Source organism: Triticum aestivum, chromosome 5A, assembly GCF_018294505.1.
Source record: "Triticum aestivum cultivar Chinese Spring chromosome 5A, IWGSC CS RefSeq v2.1, whole genome shotgun sequence".
NCBI lineage: Eukaryota > Viridiplantae > Streptophyta > Magnoliopsida > Poales > Poaceae > Triticum > Triticum aestivum.
The window spans coordinates 667677746-667696254 of record NC_057806.1 but is presented as its reverse complement, the minus strand read 5'-3'; the positions used below and the strand labels follow the sequence as shown (position 1 = coordinate 667696254).

Genomic DNA, 18509 nt, shown 5'->3' with positions numbered 1-18509 from the left:
CTCCACCTACAGCCACACAAACTCTCGAAGGCCGTCTTCGAGGTCTCCAAAGTGACGCCTCCAAGGAGGAAGCGATATCGCAGACACCGCGTGTTGGAAATATGCCCTAGAGGCAATAATAAATTAGTTCTTATTATTATATTTCATTGTTCATGATAATCATTTATTATCCATGCTAGAATTGTATTGATAGGAAACTCAGATACATGTGTGGATACATAGACAACACCATGTCGCTAGTAAGCCTCTAGTTGACTAGCTCATTGATCAATAGATGGTTACGGTTTCCTGACCATGGACATTGGATGTCGTTGATAACGGGATCACATCATTAGGAGAATAATGTGATGGACAAGACCCAATCCTAAGACTAGCACAAGATCGTGTAGTTCGTTTGCTAAAGCTTTTTTAATGTCAAGTATCATTTCCTTAGACCATGAGATTGTGCAACTCCCGGATACCGTAGGAGTGCTTTGGGTGTGCCAACGTCACAACGTAACTGGGTGCCTATAAAGGTACACTACAGGTATCTCCGAAAGTGTCTGTTGGGTTGGCACGAATCGAGACTAGGATTTGTCACTCCGTGTAAACGGAGAGGTATCTCTGGGCCCACTCGGTAGGACATCATCATAATGTGCACAATGTGACCAAGGAGTTGATCACGTGATGATGTGTTACGGAACGAGTAAAGAGACTTGCCGGTAACGAGATTGAACAAGGTATCGGGATACCGACGATCGAATCTCGGGCAAGTATAATACCGCTGGACAAAGGGAATTGAATACGGGATTGATTGAATCCTCGACATCGTGGTTCATCCGATGAGATCATCGTGGAACATGTGGGAGCCAACATGGGTATCCAGATCCCGCTGTTGGTTATTGGCCAGAGAGTTGTCTCGGTCATGTCTGCATGGTTCCCGAACCCGTAGGGTCTACACACTTAAGGTTCGATGATGCTAGGGTTATTAGGAAGACTTGTATGTGATTATAGAATGTTGTTCGGAGTCCCGGATGAGATCCCGGACGTCACGAGGAGTTCCGGAATCATCCGGAGGTAAAGATTTATATATGGAAAGTTGTTGTTCGGGTTCCGGGAAAAGTTCGGTTTTTCCGGTATTGTACCGGGAAGCTTCCGGAAGGTTCCGGAGGATTCCGGAGGTCCGGAAAATGTTCCACCACGTCCAATACAGCAGCATGGGCTGTAAGGAGGCACCCTAATCTTAATGGGCCAAGGGCACCAGCCCCCCCAAGGCCCATGCGCATGGGAGAGGGGAAACCCTAAGGGGGAGGGCCTCCACTTGACTTGGGAGGCACTCCTCCCCCCCTTAGCCGCCGCCCCCAACCCTAGATGGGATCTTGGGGGGCCGGCCCCCTCTCTCCTCACCTATAAATAGTGGAGGGGTGGGAGGGCGGCCACACCCTTGAACCTGGCGCAGCCCCTCCTCTCCAATACCTCTCCTCCTCCGCGTGAGCTTGGCAAAGCCCTGCCGGAGAACTGCCACTCCATCACCACCACGCCGTCGTGCTGCTGTTGGACTCTCTTCCTCAACCTCTCCTTCCTCCTTGCTGGATCAAGGCGTGGGAGACGTCTCCGGTCCGTATGTGTGTTGAACGCGGAGGTGCCGTCCGTTTGGCGCTAGGATCATCGGTGATTTGGATCACGACGAGTACGACTCCATCAACCCCCTTCACTTGAACGCTTCCGCTTAGCGATCTACAAGGGTATGTAGATGCACTCTCCTTTCCCTCGTTGCTGGATTACTCCATAGATTGATCTTGGTGATGCGTAGAAAATTTTAAATTTCTGCTACGATGCCCAACAATGGCATCAGAGCTATGTCTATGCGTAGTTTCTATGCACGAGTAGAACACAAGTTGTTGTGGGCGTCGATTTTGTCAATTTGCTTGCCATTACTAGTCTTATCTTGATTCGGCGGCATCGTGGGATGAAGCGGCCTGGACCGACCTTACACGCACTCTTACGTGAGACTGGTTCCACTGACTGACATGCACTAGTTGCATAAGGTGGCTAGCGGGTGTCTGTCTCTCCCACTTGAGTCGGATCGGATTCGATGAAAAGGGTCCTTATGAAGGGTAAATATAAATTGGCATATCACGTTGTGGTTTTCGCGTAGGTAAGAAACGTTCTTACTAGAAACCTATAGCAGCCACGTAAAAAACTTGCAACAACAATTAGAGGACGTCTAACTTATTTTTGCAGCATATGCCTTGTGATGTGATATGGCCAAAAGGATGTGATGAATGATATATGTGATGTATGAGATTGATCATGTTCTTGTAATAGGAATCATGACTTGCATGTCGATGAGTATGACAACCGGCAGGAGCCATAGGAGTTGTCTTAATTTATTTATGACATGTGTGTCAACATAAACGTCATGTAATTACTTTACTTTATTGCTAAAACATTAGCCATAGTAGTAGAAGTAACAGATGATGAGACAACTTCAAGAAGACACGATGATGGAGATCATGATGATGGAGATCATGGTGTCATGCCGGTGACAACGATGATCATGGAGCCCCGAAGATGGAGATCAAAAGGAGCAAAATAATATTGGCCATATCATGTCACTATTTGATTGCATGTGATGTTTATCATGTTTTACATCTTATTTGCTTAGAACGACGGTAGCTTAAATAAGATGATCCCTCTCTAAAATTTCAAGAAAAGTGTTCCCCCTAATTGTGCACCGTTGCGAAGGTTCGTTGTTTCGAAACACCACGTGATGATCGGGTGTGATAGATTCTAACGTTCGAATACAACGGGTGTTAACGAGCCTAGCATGTACAGACATGGCCTCGGGACACATGCAAAACACATAGGTTGACTTGACGAGCCTAGCATGTACAGACATGGCCTGGGAACACGGAAGACCGAAAGGTCAAACATGAGTCGTATAGAAGATACGATCAACATGAGATGTTCACCGTTGATGACTTGTCAGTCTCACGTGATGATCGGACACGGCCTAGTCGATTCGGATCATGTTTCACTTAGATGACTAGAGGGATGTCTATCTGAGTGGGAGTTCATTAAATAATTTGATTAGATGAACTCAATTATCATGAACATAGTCTAAATTGTCTTTGCAAATATGTTGTAGATAAATAGCTCACATTGTAGCTCCCTGTTTCAATACGTTCCTAGAGAAAGATTAAGTTGAAAGATATTGTAAGCAATGATGCGGACTAGGTCCGTAGTCCGAGGAGTGTCCTCACTACTACACAGAAGGCTTACGTCTTTGATGCACCGCTCGATGTGCAAACCCCTACAACGTCGTCTGTGGATGTTGTGAACACCTGACAGACACATCCTGATGACTACTTGATAGTTTAGTGTACCATACTTTATGGCTTTGAATCGGGATTCCAATGACGTTTTGAACGCCATAGAACATATGAGATGTTCCAAGAGCTGAAATTGGGATTTCAGGCTCATGCCCGTGTTGAGAGGTGTGAGACCTCTGACAAGTTCTTTTGCCAACAAGATGGAGGAGAATAGCTTAGCTAGTGAGCATGTGCTCAGAATGTCTGGGTGCTACAATCACTTAAATCAAGTGGGAGTTAAACTTCCAGATAAGATAGTAATTGATAGAGTTCTCTAGCCACTATCACTAAGCTACTAGATCTTCGTGATGAACTATGACATGCAAGGGATGGAATTGATCCCGGAGCTGTTCGCGGTGCTTAAGACCGCAAAAGGTAGAAATCAAGAAGGATCATCAAGTGTTGATGGTTTAACAAGACCACTGGTTTCAAGAAGGGAAAGGGCTAGAAGGGAAACTTCATGGATGGCAAACCAGTTGCCGCTCCAGTGAAGGAACCCAAGGTTGAACCCAAACCCGAGACTAAGTGCTTCTATTGTAAGGAGAACGGTCACTGGTAGCGGAATTACCCCAAATGCATGATAGATAAGAAGGCTGGCAACTTCAACAAAGTATATACGTGTTATTAATGTGTACCTCACTAGTACTCCTGGTAGCACCTGGGTATTGGATACCGGTTCAGTTGCTATTATTGGTGACTTGAAGCAAAAGCTACGGACTAAACAGAGACTGGCTAAGGGCGAGGTGACGATGTGTGTTGGAAGTGTTTCCAAAGTTGATGAGATCACCATCGCACGCTCCATCTGCCTTCGGGATTAGTATTGAACCTAGATAAATGTTATTAGGTGTCTACATTGAGCATAAATATGATTAGATCATGTTCATTGCAATACGGTTATTCATTTAAATTAGAGAATAATGGTTATTCTGTTTACATGAATAATACCTTTCATGGTCATGCACCCTATGTGAATGGTTCATTGAATCTCGGTCGTGGTAAGACACATGTTCACGCCAAAAGATGTAGAGTTAATAATGATAGTACCACTTTCTTGTGGCACTGCCGCTTAGGTCATATTGGCGTAAGATGCATGAAGAAACTCCATGTCGATGGATGTTTGGAGTCACTTGATTTTGAATCGCTTGACACATGCGAGCCATGCCTCATGGGCAGGATGACTAAGACCCCATTTTCAGGTACAATGAAACGGGCAAGTGACTTGTTGGAAATCATACATGCTGATGCGTGTGATCCAATGAGAATTGAAGCGTGCGATGGATATCGCTATTTTCTCATCTTCACTGACGATTTGAGTAGATATAGGTATATTTACTTAATGAAGTACTAGTCTGAAACGTTTGAAAAGTTCAAGCGATTTCAGAGTGAAGTTAAGAATCATCATAACAAGAAGATCAAATTCCTACGATCTGATCAATGAGAATTTCTGAGTTATGAGTTTGGCAAACACTTAAGACATTGTGGAATTGTTTCACAGTTGAAGCCACCTGGCACACCACAGGGTAACGGTGTGTCCGGACGTCATAATCGAACCTTATGAGATATGGTGCGACCTATGATGTCTCTTACCGATCTACCGTTTTCATTTTGAGGATATGCGTTAGAGACAGCTACATTCACTTTAGATAGGACACCATCTAAGTCTGTTGAGACGACATCGTATGAATATGGTTTGGCAAGAAACCAAAGTTGTCGTTTCTTAATGTTTGGGGCTGCGATGCTTAAGGCTTCAGCCGGAGAAGCTCGAACCCAAAACGGACAAACACATCTTCATGGAATACCCAAGGTGACAGTTGGGTATACCTTCTATCTCACATCCGAGGGCAAATTATTTGTCACTAAGAACGGGTCCTTTCTCGAGAAGGAGTTTCTCTCGAAAGAATTGAGTGGGAGGAAGATAGAACTTGATGAGGTTGTCGAACCTTTGTTTCAACCCGAGAGTGATGCAACACAGAAAGATGTTTTCTGTGGCGCCTACGTCTGTTGAAGAGGAAGTTAATGATAGTGATCATGAAGCTTCGGATCAAGTTGCTATCGAACCTCGTGGGTCGACAAGGATATGTACTATTCCTGAGTGGTACGGTAATCCTATCTTAGATATCATGTTGTTAGACAACAATGAACCTACGAGCTATGGAGAAGCGATGGTGGGCCCGTATTCTGACAAATGGTTAGAAGCCATGAAATCCGAGATAGGATCCATGTATCAGAACAAAGTATGGACTTTGGTGGACTTGCCCGATAATCAGCGAGCCATTGAGATAAATGGATCTTTAAGAAGAAGACGGACGTGGGCGGTAATGTTACCGTCTATGAAGCTTGACTTGTGGGAAAGAGTCTTTTCACAACTTCAAGGAGTTGACTACGATGAGAATTTCTCATCCGTAGCGATGCTTAAGTCCGTCGGAATCATGTTAGCATTAGCTGTATTTTTCGATTATGAAATCTTACAGATGGATGTCAAAACAAGTTTTCTTACAAGTTTTCGTAAGAAAAGTTGTATGTGATACAATAAAAGGTTTTGTCGATCCTAAGGATGCTAAAAGGTATGCTCGCTCCAGCAATCCTTCTATGGACTAGAGCAAGCATCTCGGAATCGGAATATATGTTTTGATGGAGTGATCAAAGCTTTTAGGTTTATACAATGTTTGTTAGAAACTTGTATTTACAAGAAAGTGAGTGGGAGCACTACAACATTTCTGATAAGTATATGTGGATGACATATTGTTGATCCGAAATAATGTAGAATTTCTGGAAAGCATAAACGGTTGTTTGAAGAGTGTTTTTCAAAGGAAGACCTGGATAAAGCTGCTTACATATTGGGCATCAAGATCTATAGAGATAGATCAAGACGCCTGATGGTGCTTTCAAAGAACGCACACCTTGACATGTTTTTGAAGGAGTTCAAAATAGATCAGTCAAAGAAGGGGTTCTCACCTGAGTTGTAAGGTGTGAAGTTGAGTAAGACTCAAAGCTTGACCACGGCAGAAGAAAGAGGAAGGACGAAGGTCGTCCCCTATGCTTTTGTCATAGGCTCTATATGGTATGCCATGCTGAAGTACCGCACCTGATGTGTGCCTTGCCACATGTCTGGCAAGAGGGTACAAAGGTGATCTAGGAGTAGATCACCAGATAGCGGTTAAAATTATCCTTAGAGGAATAGGGAAATGTTTCTCGGTTATGGAGGTGATAAAGAGTTCGACGTAAAGAGTTATGTCGATGCAAGCTTAACACCTATCCGGATAGCTCTGAGTAGAGATACCAGATACGTATAATGGAGCAACAATTTGGAATAGCTCCAAGTGGAACGTGGTAGCAGCATCTATGATATGACATAAAGTTTTGCGAAATACATAGGGATCTGAATATGGCAAGACCCGTTGACTACAACCTCTCTCACAAGCATAACATGATCAAACCCAGAACTCATTGAGTATTAATCACATAGTGATGTGAACTAGATTAGTGACTCTAGTAAACTCTTTGGATGTTGGTCACATGGCGATGTGACCTGTGAGTGTTAATCACATGGCGATGTGAACTAGATTATTGACTCTAGTGCAAGTAGGAGACTGTTGGAAATATGCCCTAGAGGCAATAATAAATCAGTTCTTATTATTATATTTCATTGTTCATGATAATCGTTTATTATCCATGCTAGAATTGTATTGATAGGAAACTCAGATACATGTGTGGATACATAGACAACACCATGTCCTTAGTAAGCCTCTAGTTGACTAGCTCGTTGATCAATAGATGATTACGGTTTCCTGACTATGGACATTGGATGTCGTTGATAACGGGATCACATCATTAGGAGAACGATGTGATGAACAAGACCCAATCCTAAGCCTAGCACAAGATCATGTAGTTCGTTTGCTAAAGCTTTTCTAATGTCAAGTATCATTTCTTTAGACCATGAGATTGTGCAACTCCCAGATACCGTAGGAGTGCTTTGGGTGTGCCAAATGTCACAACGTAACTGGGTGGCTATAAAGGTACACTACATGTATCTCCGAAAGTGTCTGTTCGGTTGGCACGAATCGAGACTGGGATTTGTCACTCCGTGTAAACGGAGAGGTATCTCTGGGCCCACTCGGTAGGACATCATCATAATGTGCACAATGTGACCAAGGAATTGATCACGTGATGATGTGTTACGGAACTAGTAAAGAGACTTGCCGGTAACGAGATTGAACAAGGTATCGGGATACCGATGATCGAATCTCGGGCAAGTATAATACCGCTGGACAAAGGGAATTGAATACGGGATTGATTGAATCCTCGACATCGTGGTTCATCCGATGAGATCATCATGGAACATGTGGGAGCCAACATGGGTATCCAGATCCCGCTGTTGGTTATTGGCCGGAGAGTTGTCTCGGTCATGTCTGCATGGTTCCCGAACCCGTAGGGTCTACACACTTAAGGTTCGATGATGCTACGGTTATTAGGAAGACTTGTATATGATTACCGAATGTTGTTCGGAGTTCCGGATGAGATCTCGAACGTCACGAGGAGTTCCGGAATCGTCCGGAGGTAAAGATTTATATATGGAAAGTTGTTGTTCGGGTTCCGGGAAAAGTTCGGTTTTTCCGGTATTGTACCGGGAAGCTTCCGGAAGGTTCCGGAGGATTCCGGAGGGGTCCGGAGGTCCGAAAAATATTCCACCACGTCCAATACAGTAGCATGGGCTGTAAGGGGGCGCCCTAACCTTAATGGGCCAAGGGCACCAGCCCCCCCAAGGCCCATGCGCATGGGAGAGGGGAAACCCTAAGGGGGAGGGCCTCCACTTGACTTGGGAGGCACTCCTCCCCCCCTTGGCCACCGCCCCCAACCCTAGATGGGATCTAGGGGGGCCGGCCCCCTCTCTCCCCACCTATAAATAGTGGAGGGGTGGGAGGGCGGCCACACCCTTGAACCTGACGCAGCCCCTCCCCTCCAATACCTCTCCTCCTCCGCGTGAGCTTGGCGAAGCCCTGCCGGAGAACTGTCACTCCATCACCACCACGCTGTCGTGCTGCTGTTGGACTCTCTTCCTCAACCTCTCCTTCCTCCTTGCTGGATCAAGGCGTCGGAGACGTCTCCGTTCCGTATGTGTGTTGAACGCGGAGGTGTCGTCTGTTCGGCGCTAGGATCATCGGTGATTTGTATCACGATGAGTATGACTCCATCAACCCCCTTCACTTGAACACTTCCGCTGAGCGATCTACAAGGGTATGTAGATGCACTCTCCTTCCCCTCGTTGCTGGATTACTCCATAGATTGATCTTGGTGATGCGTAGAAAATTTTAAATTTCTGCTACGATCCCCAACACCGCCGTCACCCGATCTGGCATAGCCAACTCTTAGGTTTTCACCCGAAGACCAATAGACACGAGATGTCAAGGTACAGCAAGATCCACAACAGCTCCTTCAAGAAGGATAACGACATCCACAGACGCCGTTGCCGCCGGCATCGACAAGGTCGATGCGAGATTTTCATCCGGAGTCGAGCATTCCAACAGACCATCTCAACCTTCGGGGACACCCAAACGCCAACGAGCAAAAAGGAGGCCGAACACACATCATCGAGACTTGAAATGAACGCTGGAGTTGGGCGGAAGCCACGCCGACTGGCCATCCGCACCGCCGCGCGCAGGACAAGCTGGGACCCCGCCAGATCTGACCGACCCACGCCGCCGCACGCAGGCACTGGGCGGAAAATGCCACGCACCGCCGCACGCTGGATCTGGCCGGGACCGCCCCGAAACCTGACTGGCCCACGCTGCCGCTCGCCGGAACTGGGCGGGAACACGCCAAATCAAGCAGGCTCGCACCACCGCGCTCTAGATCGGACCGGGGATGCGCAGAATCAGACTGGCCCGCGCCACCGTGCACGGGATCTGGGTGGAACCTCGCCAGGGAGGCCCCGCCCGCACCTCCTCTCGTCGCGAGCGTGTAGATGTAGCGCCGGCCAGGAGGAGCACCACCGAATCCATCCAAATCAGGGAGAGAGCACCACCTTGACCGCGCAACCCGCCGCAGCCATCCTCCCGCCGCGCGCCACCGCTGCAGCAAACCATCCGTCGCGCGCGGCCGAGGGCCACCGCGTCGCCCAGGGTTACCTCGCGAGCACGTGAGCCCCCGCGCCGCCTAGACCCTGTCCGCCATGGCCGCAGCAGCCAACCTCTTGCCGCGAGCCGCCGCCGCAGCAAGCCTCCCACTGCGCACCGCCCAGGGCCACCGCGTCGCGCACACGAGCCTTGGCACCGCCATGGCCCCGCCCTGCGCCATCCATGGTAGCCGCCCCACCAAGCATGCAGACGAGCGAGATGAAAAGGCCCCGCCGCCACCTTCACCGGAGCCGGCGCGGGCTTTGCCGGCCGCTCCTCCGGTGGCGGCGAGCCAAGGGGGGGGGGGGGGGGGGGAGGCGGCGCAGATCTAGGGTTTCCCCCGTGCCGCCAGGGCGGCCGACGCGGGGGATGAGAGGAAGTTAGCACTCCATGGGTCGGAGTGTAGACTAGCGCAACACTCACCGTCGACTGAAGGTGTCAGCGTGCAGAGAAAAGTGGTGACAATTGATGCGTGTCCAGTCTGCGGCATGGAAGATTGATGGAAAGATAGCTTTTTGGAGTGTACAATGGTTCGGCGTGTGCGACTACTAATGGACCAGGACCTTATGGAACGCATGATGGCAACAACAGAACCATGTGCCCCCACAAAAAAACGAGGAACCATATGGCAAAAACTGATTATCTTTAATGATGGAGGTGTTATTGCACTTTGGGCTACCTGGACGATAAGGAGGAAGCTTATTCACGACGGAATTACTCAAAGTTTGTTGTCAACTCGTCTTTTTGGTACTAATCCGTTATAAAACACGTATCTAATCAAGATCAGTTATAAACCTTGTACTTAATGTTGTACTGTAAAAACTAATCCGTTTTGTTTTTGTAATGAAGGCATGCATCTGGTCTGAACTTTGGTGCGATTCGAAGGCGTTCGATTTTCTGGTTGGTGCGATACTAAGCGATGCGAGTCAGCAGTCGCTTTACGTCCAGGGTCGATCTCCCAGACGTACAGATGCATAATGTGGGAAGCGCGCAACGGTCAACAACTTTCCCTGCTTCGATCGTTACCTCTTCCCGCGCATCCTATAAATTCCCATGCAACACAGTCATACTTACTGAAAACAGATCAGCCAATTAAGCTAGCACAGGCCTCGGGGTACGTAGCAATGGCCAGGCCGACGTCGTGCTTGGGAGCGGTCGCCATCGTACTGATGGTGCTGTGCGCCGCCGTGTCCTCTGCAGCTGCGCAGCCGCGCCGCCCGCTGCCGCCGAACTCCCGCGTGATCCACCCAGGGACGGTTCGGCAAGAGGACGCAGACACTCACGTGCGACAATACCAAGGACAAGAGGAACCCCTGCGTGGCCACCTGCGACAAGCGCTGCCCCAACGAGTGCCTCGTCCTCTGCGCCAGCTGCAAGACATACTGCTGCAAGACATACAGCTCCGATCTTTCCCAGTCTCAAGCCATGCATTCCATTCCTTTTTAAGTGATGGAAGATAGAAACTCCACTCATGGAAGATCAAGGACAATTCGATCTTGATGGACCTCTCTATCTATCTGAATATGCACAACATATATATTAATTCAATGCTAATGGTCTAGACCATCAGCGACGACCTTTCTGACGATACTAATACAAAATCTTCTTCTTGAAGTGTGTGACTTCTACCCTGGGATGTCCTGCGGTGACCCCCGCTTCACTGGCGCCGATGGCAACAACTTCTACTTCCACGGCAAGAAGGACCAGGACTTCTGTGTCGTCTCTGACGCTGACCTCCATATCAATGCCCACTTCATCGGCAAGCGCAACCCCTCCATGAGCCAAGACTTCACATGGATCCAGGCCTTGGGCATCCGCTTCGCAAACCACCACCTCTACTTGGGTGCCATGAAGACCTCCCAGTGGAATCGCCTTGAGTTGGCCTTCGACGGAGCACCGATCGACATCTCTACTGACATTGGCGCACAATGGCAATCCACCTCCGTGCCTGCCCTTACCGTCACAAGGACATCCATGACAAATGGCATGAGGGTCGAGCTTAAGGGTGTGTTCGACATCATGACTAAAGTAGTGCCCATCACGGAGAAGGACTCCCGCATCCACAACTATGATGTGACAGAGGATGACAACCTCGCACATTTGGACATTGGGTTCAAATTCTACGGTCTCACCGACAATGTTCATGGCATTCTCGGCCAAACCTACCGCTCCGACTACGTCAACAAGCTCAACGTGAGTGCTAACATGCCTGTGATGGGTGGTGTAGCAAGCTATGTCTCCTCCGACATCTTCGCCACCGACTGCAAGGTCGCTAGGTTCGGCCACAATGGCGGCATCTCCATGGTCACAACCAGGGCCAACTAAACTATTGCTCAAGACAACATCGGTTAATGTAATCGGCCTATTGATTGGCCAGTAATAATATGTGAGGATTGTAATGTTACAATTATTTTCAATAAAAAATACTGGCCTTGTGGAAAAAAAAGGAATTTGCTTTCCATAGCAAATTGTAATGGTGCTTCCCTATTTTTGCGGTTTTATGTTAACACGATGTCATGTGGAAAGTACTCTTTAATTTTGTCCTCCAACTCTTGTTCTAGCACTCTTCATAGAATGCGGATATGTGGAACATGGTTCTGGGGTACCCGTTATGAATTGTAGATTTTTTTTTGAGGGTAACACAAACCGCTTTATTTAAGTAAAGTCTGGGATCTCATCAGAGATCACATCTAACACAAAGTCTGAAGGCACCATTAGCCCAAGCTTACATAACTCTTCCTCTACCCCTACCTTAGCTAACTTGTGTGCGGCGTTATTGGCAGTCCGTCATACCGATGACACTTTCACATCGTTGAACCAACTAAGCATCTGCTTAATTTCCTCTACTAGCGGCCCCGATGCCGACAGGTTCTTGTTCGTGTCTCCCAGCATGCTCGCGACCACTTTGCTGTCTGTCTCCAGATGTAGCTTCTCAACGTTGATCTCGCTAGCTAGCTCGACCGCCCGTCGGCACGCCATAAGTTCTGTTGTCTCGGCGTCCGCAACACCGGCGAAAAAGTTGCACGCAGCCGCACGGAAATCGCCTTGGTCACCCCGGAGTACTAGGCCTCCAGCACCGTTGCCCCCGTTTCTGGAGACGGTGCCGTCGGCGTTGGCTTTGACCCATCCCGTCTCCGGAGCAGCCCAGCGATGCATTTCTCTGGTGTTCGTAGCTGAAGGTTTCCTCACATGTACTGCTGACCATTCGGTCATGTAGGCCAGAACAGATGCTGCTAATACCTGGGGCTCTGCTATTTTCTTTCCTTCCTTTGTTTCATTTCTAGCTAGCCATAGCCCATACGTGGTGGTTTCCTTTCATGCAATGAAATGAAATCGGGGGCATGCCCCTCAATTCAAAAAAAAAAAAAACATACGTGGCCTGCACCATTGCTTCTCTCTCGCCGTCCGAGGCCTCCGCGAACCACCCTAGCAGTCATGATGATAGTGCGCTCGAGGGGTCAACCGAACACGGTGGGATCGCCACCGCAACTCCTTTCTCCGACCGCATTATGTTCCAGAATAGCGCCGAGTGTGGGCATGACCAGAAACGGTGATGAAGTGTTTCTTCTCTTCCGCATGCCACACAGAAAACACCGTTCTTGATTTTCCTTCGGTATAACTATGAATTGTAGATTTAAAACAAATAGAAGAGCCTAAAAAAAACTGTTTTTTTGGTTGTATACATGATTGACTGGTATACTTGAGTATTAAGTTTCACGAGGAAATGACATAAGTGTATTCTGGGTAAAAATAACAAAATGAAAGCTATCTCCAAAAACACTGTTTGAAGGAATAGTAAGATGGACTGTATTTTCTATACCCCTGGTGTCATTCCTTCACGGAACTTTATACATGAGTTGAATGGTCGATCAACTTTGATATCCCAAATTTTCATTTTGATTTTTCTACCGCCTCCGATCCAAAAAAGAGTGTCGTGACTTTAGTTCAGAGCTTTAACTGATTTTGAACTAAAGCGATGAAACTTTTTTTGAATCGAAGGGAGTAGTATTTTTTTTAAATTACTATTCATATGGGTGTGTATGGAACCATGTTCACGTGTGAACTTTTCACTAGACTAGAAAGCTCAGCTACTTTATATTGCGTCAGACCAGTCCAGCTTTATGTAAGACTAGTGGTTGGGGGCCGCCATTGCGGGCCTCCTGAGAGTAAGTTGTGGCGGTGCAAGGTAGGAGCGCGCCCCTTCCACTTTCTTGTTTATTCCATCACACTCAAAGTACATGTATATTAGGACTGGTATGCGCAAGTTTTTAACTGAAACTTTAAGATGGAGCCATGCAAAAACAACACACTTAGAGAATGTATTCTGGAGGTTACATGAACGATGATGGTGGTTCAAAAGTAACGGATAGCACATGGCAGTGTCCAAAAGTAGAGGCATACTTCCTGCTGTCTTAAGTCAGACTTAAAAGGTCTTATAAAGATAGAAATATACCCAGCCCCTACAGCATGATCAGGGCCACCCTGCTTGCTTGCATGGTACCTCGTGCACCTGCCGTATGAATGAAGATTAATTCAACTATAAACATGTAAGAACTCCCGATGTGGTTAGATGTACGTAGAGAAGACTGTTGGGTTGAACAAAACAATTAATTGTAGATAAAACTGACCAGACAATGACCTTTTGACCGATTTGAGAACATGAGCTGACATGGATAGATTCAGTAAGAGTTGGCTACATAGCAATTAATTTGGGGAATGATTCTCAATTATTAGTATGAAATAGACAATATCAAGAAATTAAGATCAACCTTTATATTTGAGATATCTTGCTTCGTCACCATGTCGGCTCTTGGCTCAGGAATAAATTCAAAGAAGCGCTAGGCACATGTCTTCAAGAAAATGTGCCGATAAACAACAATTTTGAACATAAAAGCTACAACTATACTACCCTAAATGAGAATTATCTGAAGACATTAAATTAGTTTTTCTGTCGCTCTGAAATCCCAGCAGCTTTGTTAGGCCAGCCAAGAGCTTTTGTTATAGAAATGGGCAAAAGGAATAAGCTAAGATTTCTCATCTATTTGCATTTTGTGTTTTTTTACTCCATAGGTCACTATATACAATTTTCAGTTTATACCCACGTGTTATAGAAATGCTGCTTTGTTTTTCAATTAGAATGGGCCAATTTTTGTAGAAATGAACTACCATATCAGAAAATCACTTGATCCAGAGTACAATTCAAATTCATATTAACCAACATACGCTTAGTCACCGAACAATCAAGAAAAACTCATCCAAGATTTGGATATCAATGGTATAATGACAATTGAAAAGGTTCACTGTTGACCCACCTACCTGCTAGGCTTCACTGGTGGCTAAATAAAATCCTAGAGATTGTTATAGTGTATTACATAGCTAGAGCAGTCAAAAAGAAGTACCTATCACGTGCAAATATCTAGCTATGGGCCACATCAGGCAAATCCTCATTTGATCTTGAAAAGCTATGTGAATAAGGCAAGATTGAAGCTTCCGGCTTTTGATTTGATTCTGATATGCATGCCCGTGGAAGGTCAACTGGCCCAATATTTTCTTTGTGGAGATCGTCTCTAGATCAGCTGTGACCTATGTACAAGAAGATAACTTAACAAACCAACAAAATTAGTAGAATATTGCATATCTTAGAGAGGAAAATAGGAGGATATCAAAGGATTGCTTTGGATTAGGTACATACAACAATGTGAGGCACTTGCAGTATGCAGTCCACCTCCTGTATGGGTTCTGACTTGGTGATATTAACAAATTACTGGGTATCGGTCTTATTCATTGGGTCTAACACCTAACATAATAATTGTAGATCTACAAGTATGTTGACCAGTTAAAAATATTATACAAAATGTTCAAACATAGGCTGATGAAGTAAGCAAAGCATATATATTAACCAGTTAAATATCTGTGCTAAAGGCAAGGATGTGTTGTTGATACCATGACAAGAGGAAATCCAAGCTAAATATTCCTCTCAGATGATGTTTTTAGCAAGGAATTTAGGATAGTAGATCATTAAACCTGCTTACCGAAATAGGTGGCAGGCATCACCAGCTTCTTCCAAAATATTTGCCAGAATGTGCTTTATGGGGTCGAGTTCCTTCACATAATTCAAAATCAAAAGCATCAAACCCAACTGACACAAGACGGCAGGACCCATGTGTCGGAAAATGCAGCACCGACCTCCTCGTAGAACACCTCCTCGAGCTCATCCACTGCTCAGATGAAAACATGATGAGAAACAATGGTTACGGCAGTAGTATTGTAAGCACCAGTTGTGGTATAAAATTTGTGATGATAATCCACAACAAAGATTTAGCCATACTCTATAAATCCAAAAATTTCTTTGACAACAAGCAAATCGTCCCGAGAACAGAATTCTTTGAGTTGGATAATTCACAGATATTCAGTTATAATGAGGGAAGTAAGGAGTTGAATACATTATAATACAACATCATGACATCTAAAACATTTTAATTCTGTTTTAGAGTCAAGAAAATTCTCAGCTGCAACTGAGAGTCGATAAAAACAGACACCAGCAGCTTGCCTCTGATAAGTACATGATTTTTCCGAACAATGTATGGACAGCAAGCTTAGGCTTGAGACCTTGTTCTCTAAACCCAGATAAGTCCATAACTATTGGACCAGCAATATCATAAAACACAAAATATCCTCAGCGGCCAGTGCTCTAGCAGTGTGCAACCATAATCTTACACATCAAGTTTAGTTGTGAATCAAACTAAATTATCATTCCTACCAAATACAAGGAAATCAATAGTTCACAATAAGAAACACATAATATTTTGAACACTATCATGCAGCGTTCACAAAAAACAGAGTCTTTTGAATGGTTAGGAAATACTATGTGTTCTCTAAGAGTAACAGTTCAGAAGAAGAATAACAATACCTTTTTCCCGAACAATTCGTCTTGATATCTGATTCAGAATTTCAGCAACTTCATTATCTTCAAACATTGATGCTTTCCTAAGACGTATGAGATCCAGAACCACATCAGGATTGAATTGTTTTCCGTTCAGTGTGTATCGGATGTACATTCTTACTACATCATCCATGTCAAATCCTGTCTGAATACATGGGGAAAAAAGGTTAAAGCGTATCTGTAGCCAGATAGCTTTGCGACCAACAATATAATAAGAAAACCATTAGTCAAACAGCAGTAAGAATGGCCAAAATTAACCTAGACCAGTGACTTTTGTAAGGATAGTAACGAAGACAACAACAAACAATACGTTATCCTGCTAGAAACAACAAGTTGTGGCAGTAAGAAATACTGTTGGGCATACCAAATGATGGCTGTGGGTTAAGCGCACCAGGATGCATCGTGTGTCCCATGGCCGTTATCTCATACTGGTGGCAGAAGGCGGGGTTTCCCTGTTGCTTTCCTCCCCTGGACTGGGCGGATCAAGTCACCGTCTTCATGTCTTCCTGCTTGCAAGAAGGATGTGTATCTCGGCTTTTTTTTATTGTTTAGGCGCACGTTAATCTGCTCGTAGGGATGCATGCAAGCATTAGAAAAATGGCATTGTTAATGATGGATTTAGTGCAAAAGGCCCATTATTCTAGCAGAAAAGGCAGGCGCAAGTACAAGTTAAGCCAATTAATTAATGAAAAAACTGTAGTAAGTAGTACTGTAAGCAGGGAGGCTGCCTCCAATTTGTATACATTGCATTACGAATTCACAGCACAAGGGAGCATGAGATGATACTACAAGCCTAGGAAGGAAATAAGCTTCTTCTATTACGGACGGATGGACAGAAGCTCAGCTTACAGGGACAAGAACAAACCAAGAAAGGAGCCACTTTTGTGATCAGATAATCTAATTAATCCTAAATCACAAGCTTCCATGGGATCCCAAGAACAGATAGAGCTTAGATTTATAGACATCAGAAGGCACCCTTTCTTGGCGTTAATTTCTTAGAACCAATGATCGAAAACCCTAAAGAAAAGTAATGCAATGATAACTGGAAGGAAAGCTAAATATCTTTGTCTTTCTCTTCCCTCTCCTTCTCTGCTCTTAATGAAGAAAATTAAGCAAGCCATCATGTAATTTTTAGAACTTCAGTGACATCAAATCCAGCCGTCGCCGCAACAACAGCTCGAGCTGGAACCTACAGGCGCACGACACAATGATAAGCAACCAAGCACTATTGTTGGATCCAACACAGGACGAAGGGTTGATGGCGGGGAGGAAGGGAGGAACACAGTACCTCGACACGGGAAGGGGCTGGGGTCGGGGGGAGGAGGGCGAGGGAGCGCGCGCAGCAGACGGAGCTGAGGAGATTCTCGTCGACGCGGGAGAGGTTCATGCCGCCGCCCTGGATCAGGAGCAGGGCAGGAAGACGAGCGGCGAGGCCCCCGACTCGAAGAGCTCGCCGTCGCCGTAGAGGAGGGAGGGGCAGGGGATGAGAGAAGGCCAAGGGCGCGGTAGGCGGCAGCGCATCGCCCCGCATCTCAGCGGCGCCGTGCCCCCTCGGTGCAGCAGATCCGGCGGCGCCGAGCAAGAGAAAGGAGCAGAGGAGGAGGTTGCGTGTGGAGAAACCTGGGGCAGCTGGCCAATGAAAACGCGTTCCTAGTCCGAAGCGAACCTTTTGTCGCATAGTTAATCTGATGTGCACGTTAATGTTTCTCGATTGTCGTAGGTCAGCGCCTGACTCTTGCGTGAGCGCAGAGTCAGATCTCTATATAACAAGTACTAACGAGGACAATGATGCGTACGTAGAGCTGAATGCACCGGCCAAATTAACGTACCTATGCAGGTTTTTAAGAAAGCATACATAGCGGTAACTCAGGGTATGTTCTGGCACCTTTGTCAACCCCTAGGCCACTTATTCTTCACTTCCCTCCCGGCTCCGGCCATCCAGGCCTGAGTCGCACCCATCCATCCCATGAATCTCCCATAAGAGTCCATGCATCCTACATGAACATTTCTTCCGGGTGAAATAAGAGTTTTATTCCATTATGATAAGATTATACTGTAGTTAAAAGTTCCTCAATACAGGTTGTCCTCTATGTAGCCCCA

General features: G+C 46.1%; 1 protein-coding gene and 1 pseudogene across 13 annotated transcripts; one reads left to right on the top strand and one right to left on the bottom strand.

Moving 5' to 3' along the window:
• The first annotated feature begins 9522 nt into the window (after positions 1 to 9522).
• On the top strand, positions 9523 to 11791 carry LOC123101763 (uncharacterized; annotated as a pseudogene).
• Positions 11792 to 13647: 1856 nt separating this feature from the next.
• On the bottom strand, positions 13648 to 18090 carry LOC123105819 (uncharacterized). 13 transcript variants are annotated; one of them, XR_006451020.1, is made up of 7 exons: positions 17698 to 18089; positions 16774 to 17598; positions 16377 to 16550; positions 15653 to 15684; positions 15499 to 15569; positions 14866 to 15049; positions 13648 to 13976 (listed from the first exon to the last, which is right to left on the bottom strand). XR_006451020.1 is itself a non-coding variant. In XM_044527971.1 (6 exons), exons 2-6 carry the CDS (start codon positions 16820 to 16822, stop codon positions 15244 to 15246), a joined length of 366 nt encoding a protein of 121 aa, XP_044383906.1. In that variant the 5' UTR covers positions 16823 to 17598; positions 17698 to 18090; the 3' UTR covers positions 14653 to 15243. The 13 variants fall into 13 exon arrangements, 4 of the variants coding, with proteins under 4 accessions (XP_044383906.1, XP_044383909.1, XP_044383907.1 ...); XR_006451019.1 differs by lacking the exon at positions 13648 to 13976 and adding an exon at positions 15159 to 15283 and having other exon boundaries at positions 14653 to 15049; positions 17698 to 18090; XR_006451024.1 differs by having other exon boundaries at positions 13660 to 13976; positions 15159 to 15684; positions 16377 to 16554; positions 17698 to 18085.
• Positions 18091 to 18509: the final 419 nt, after the last annotated feature.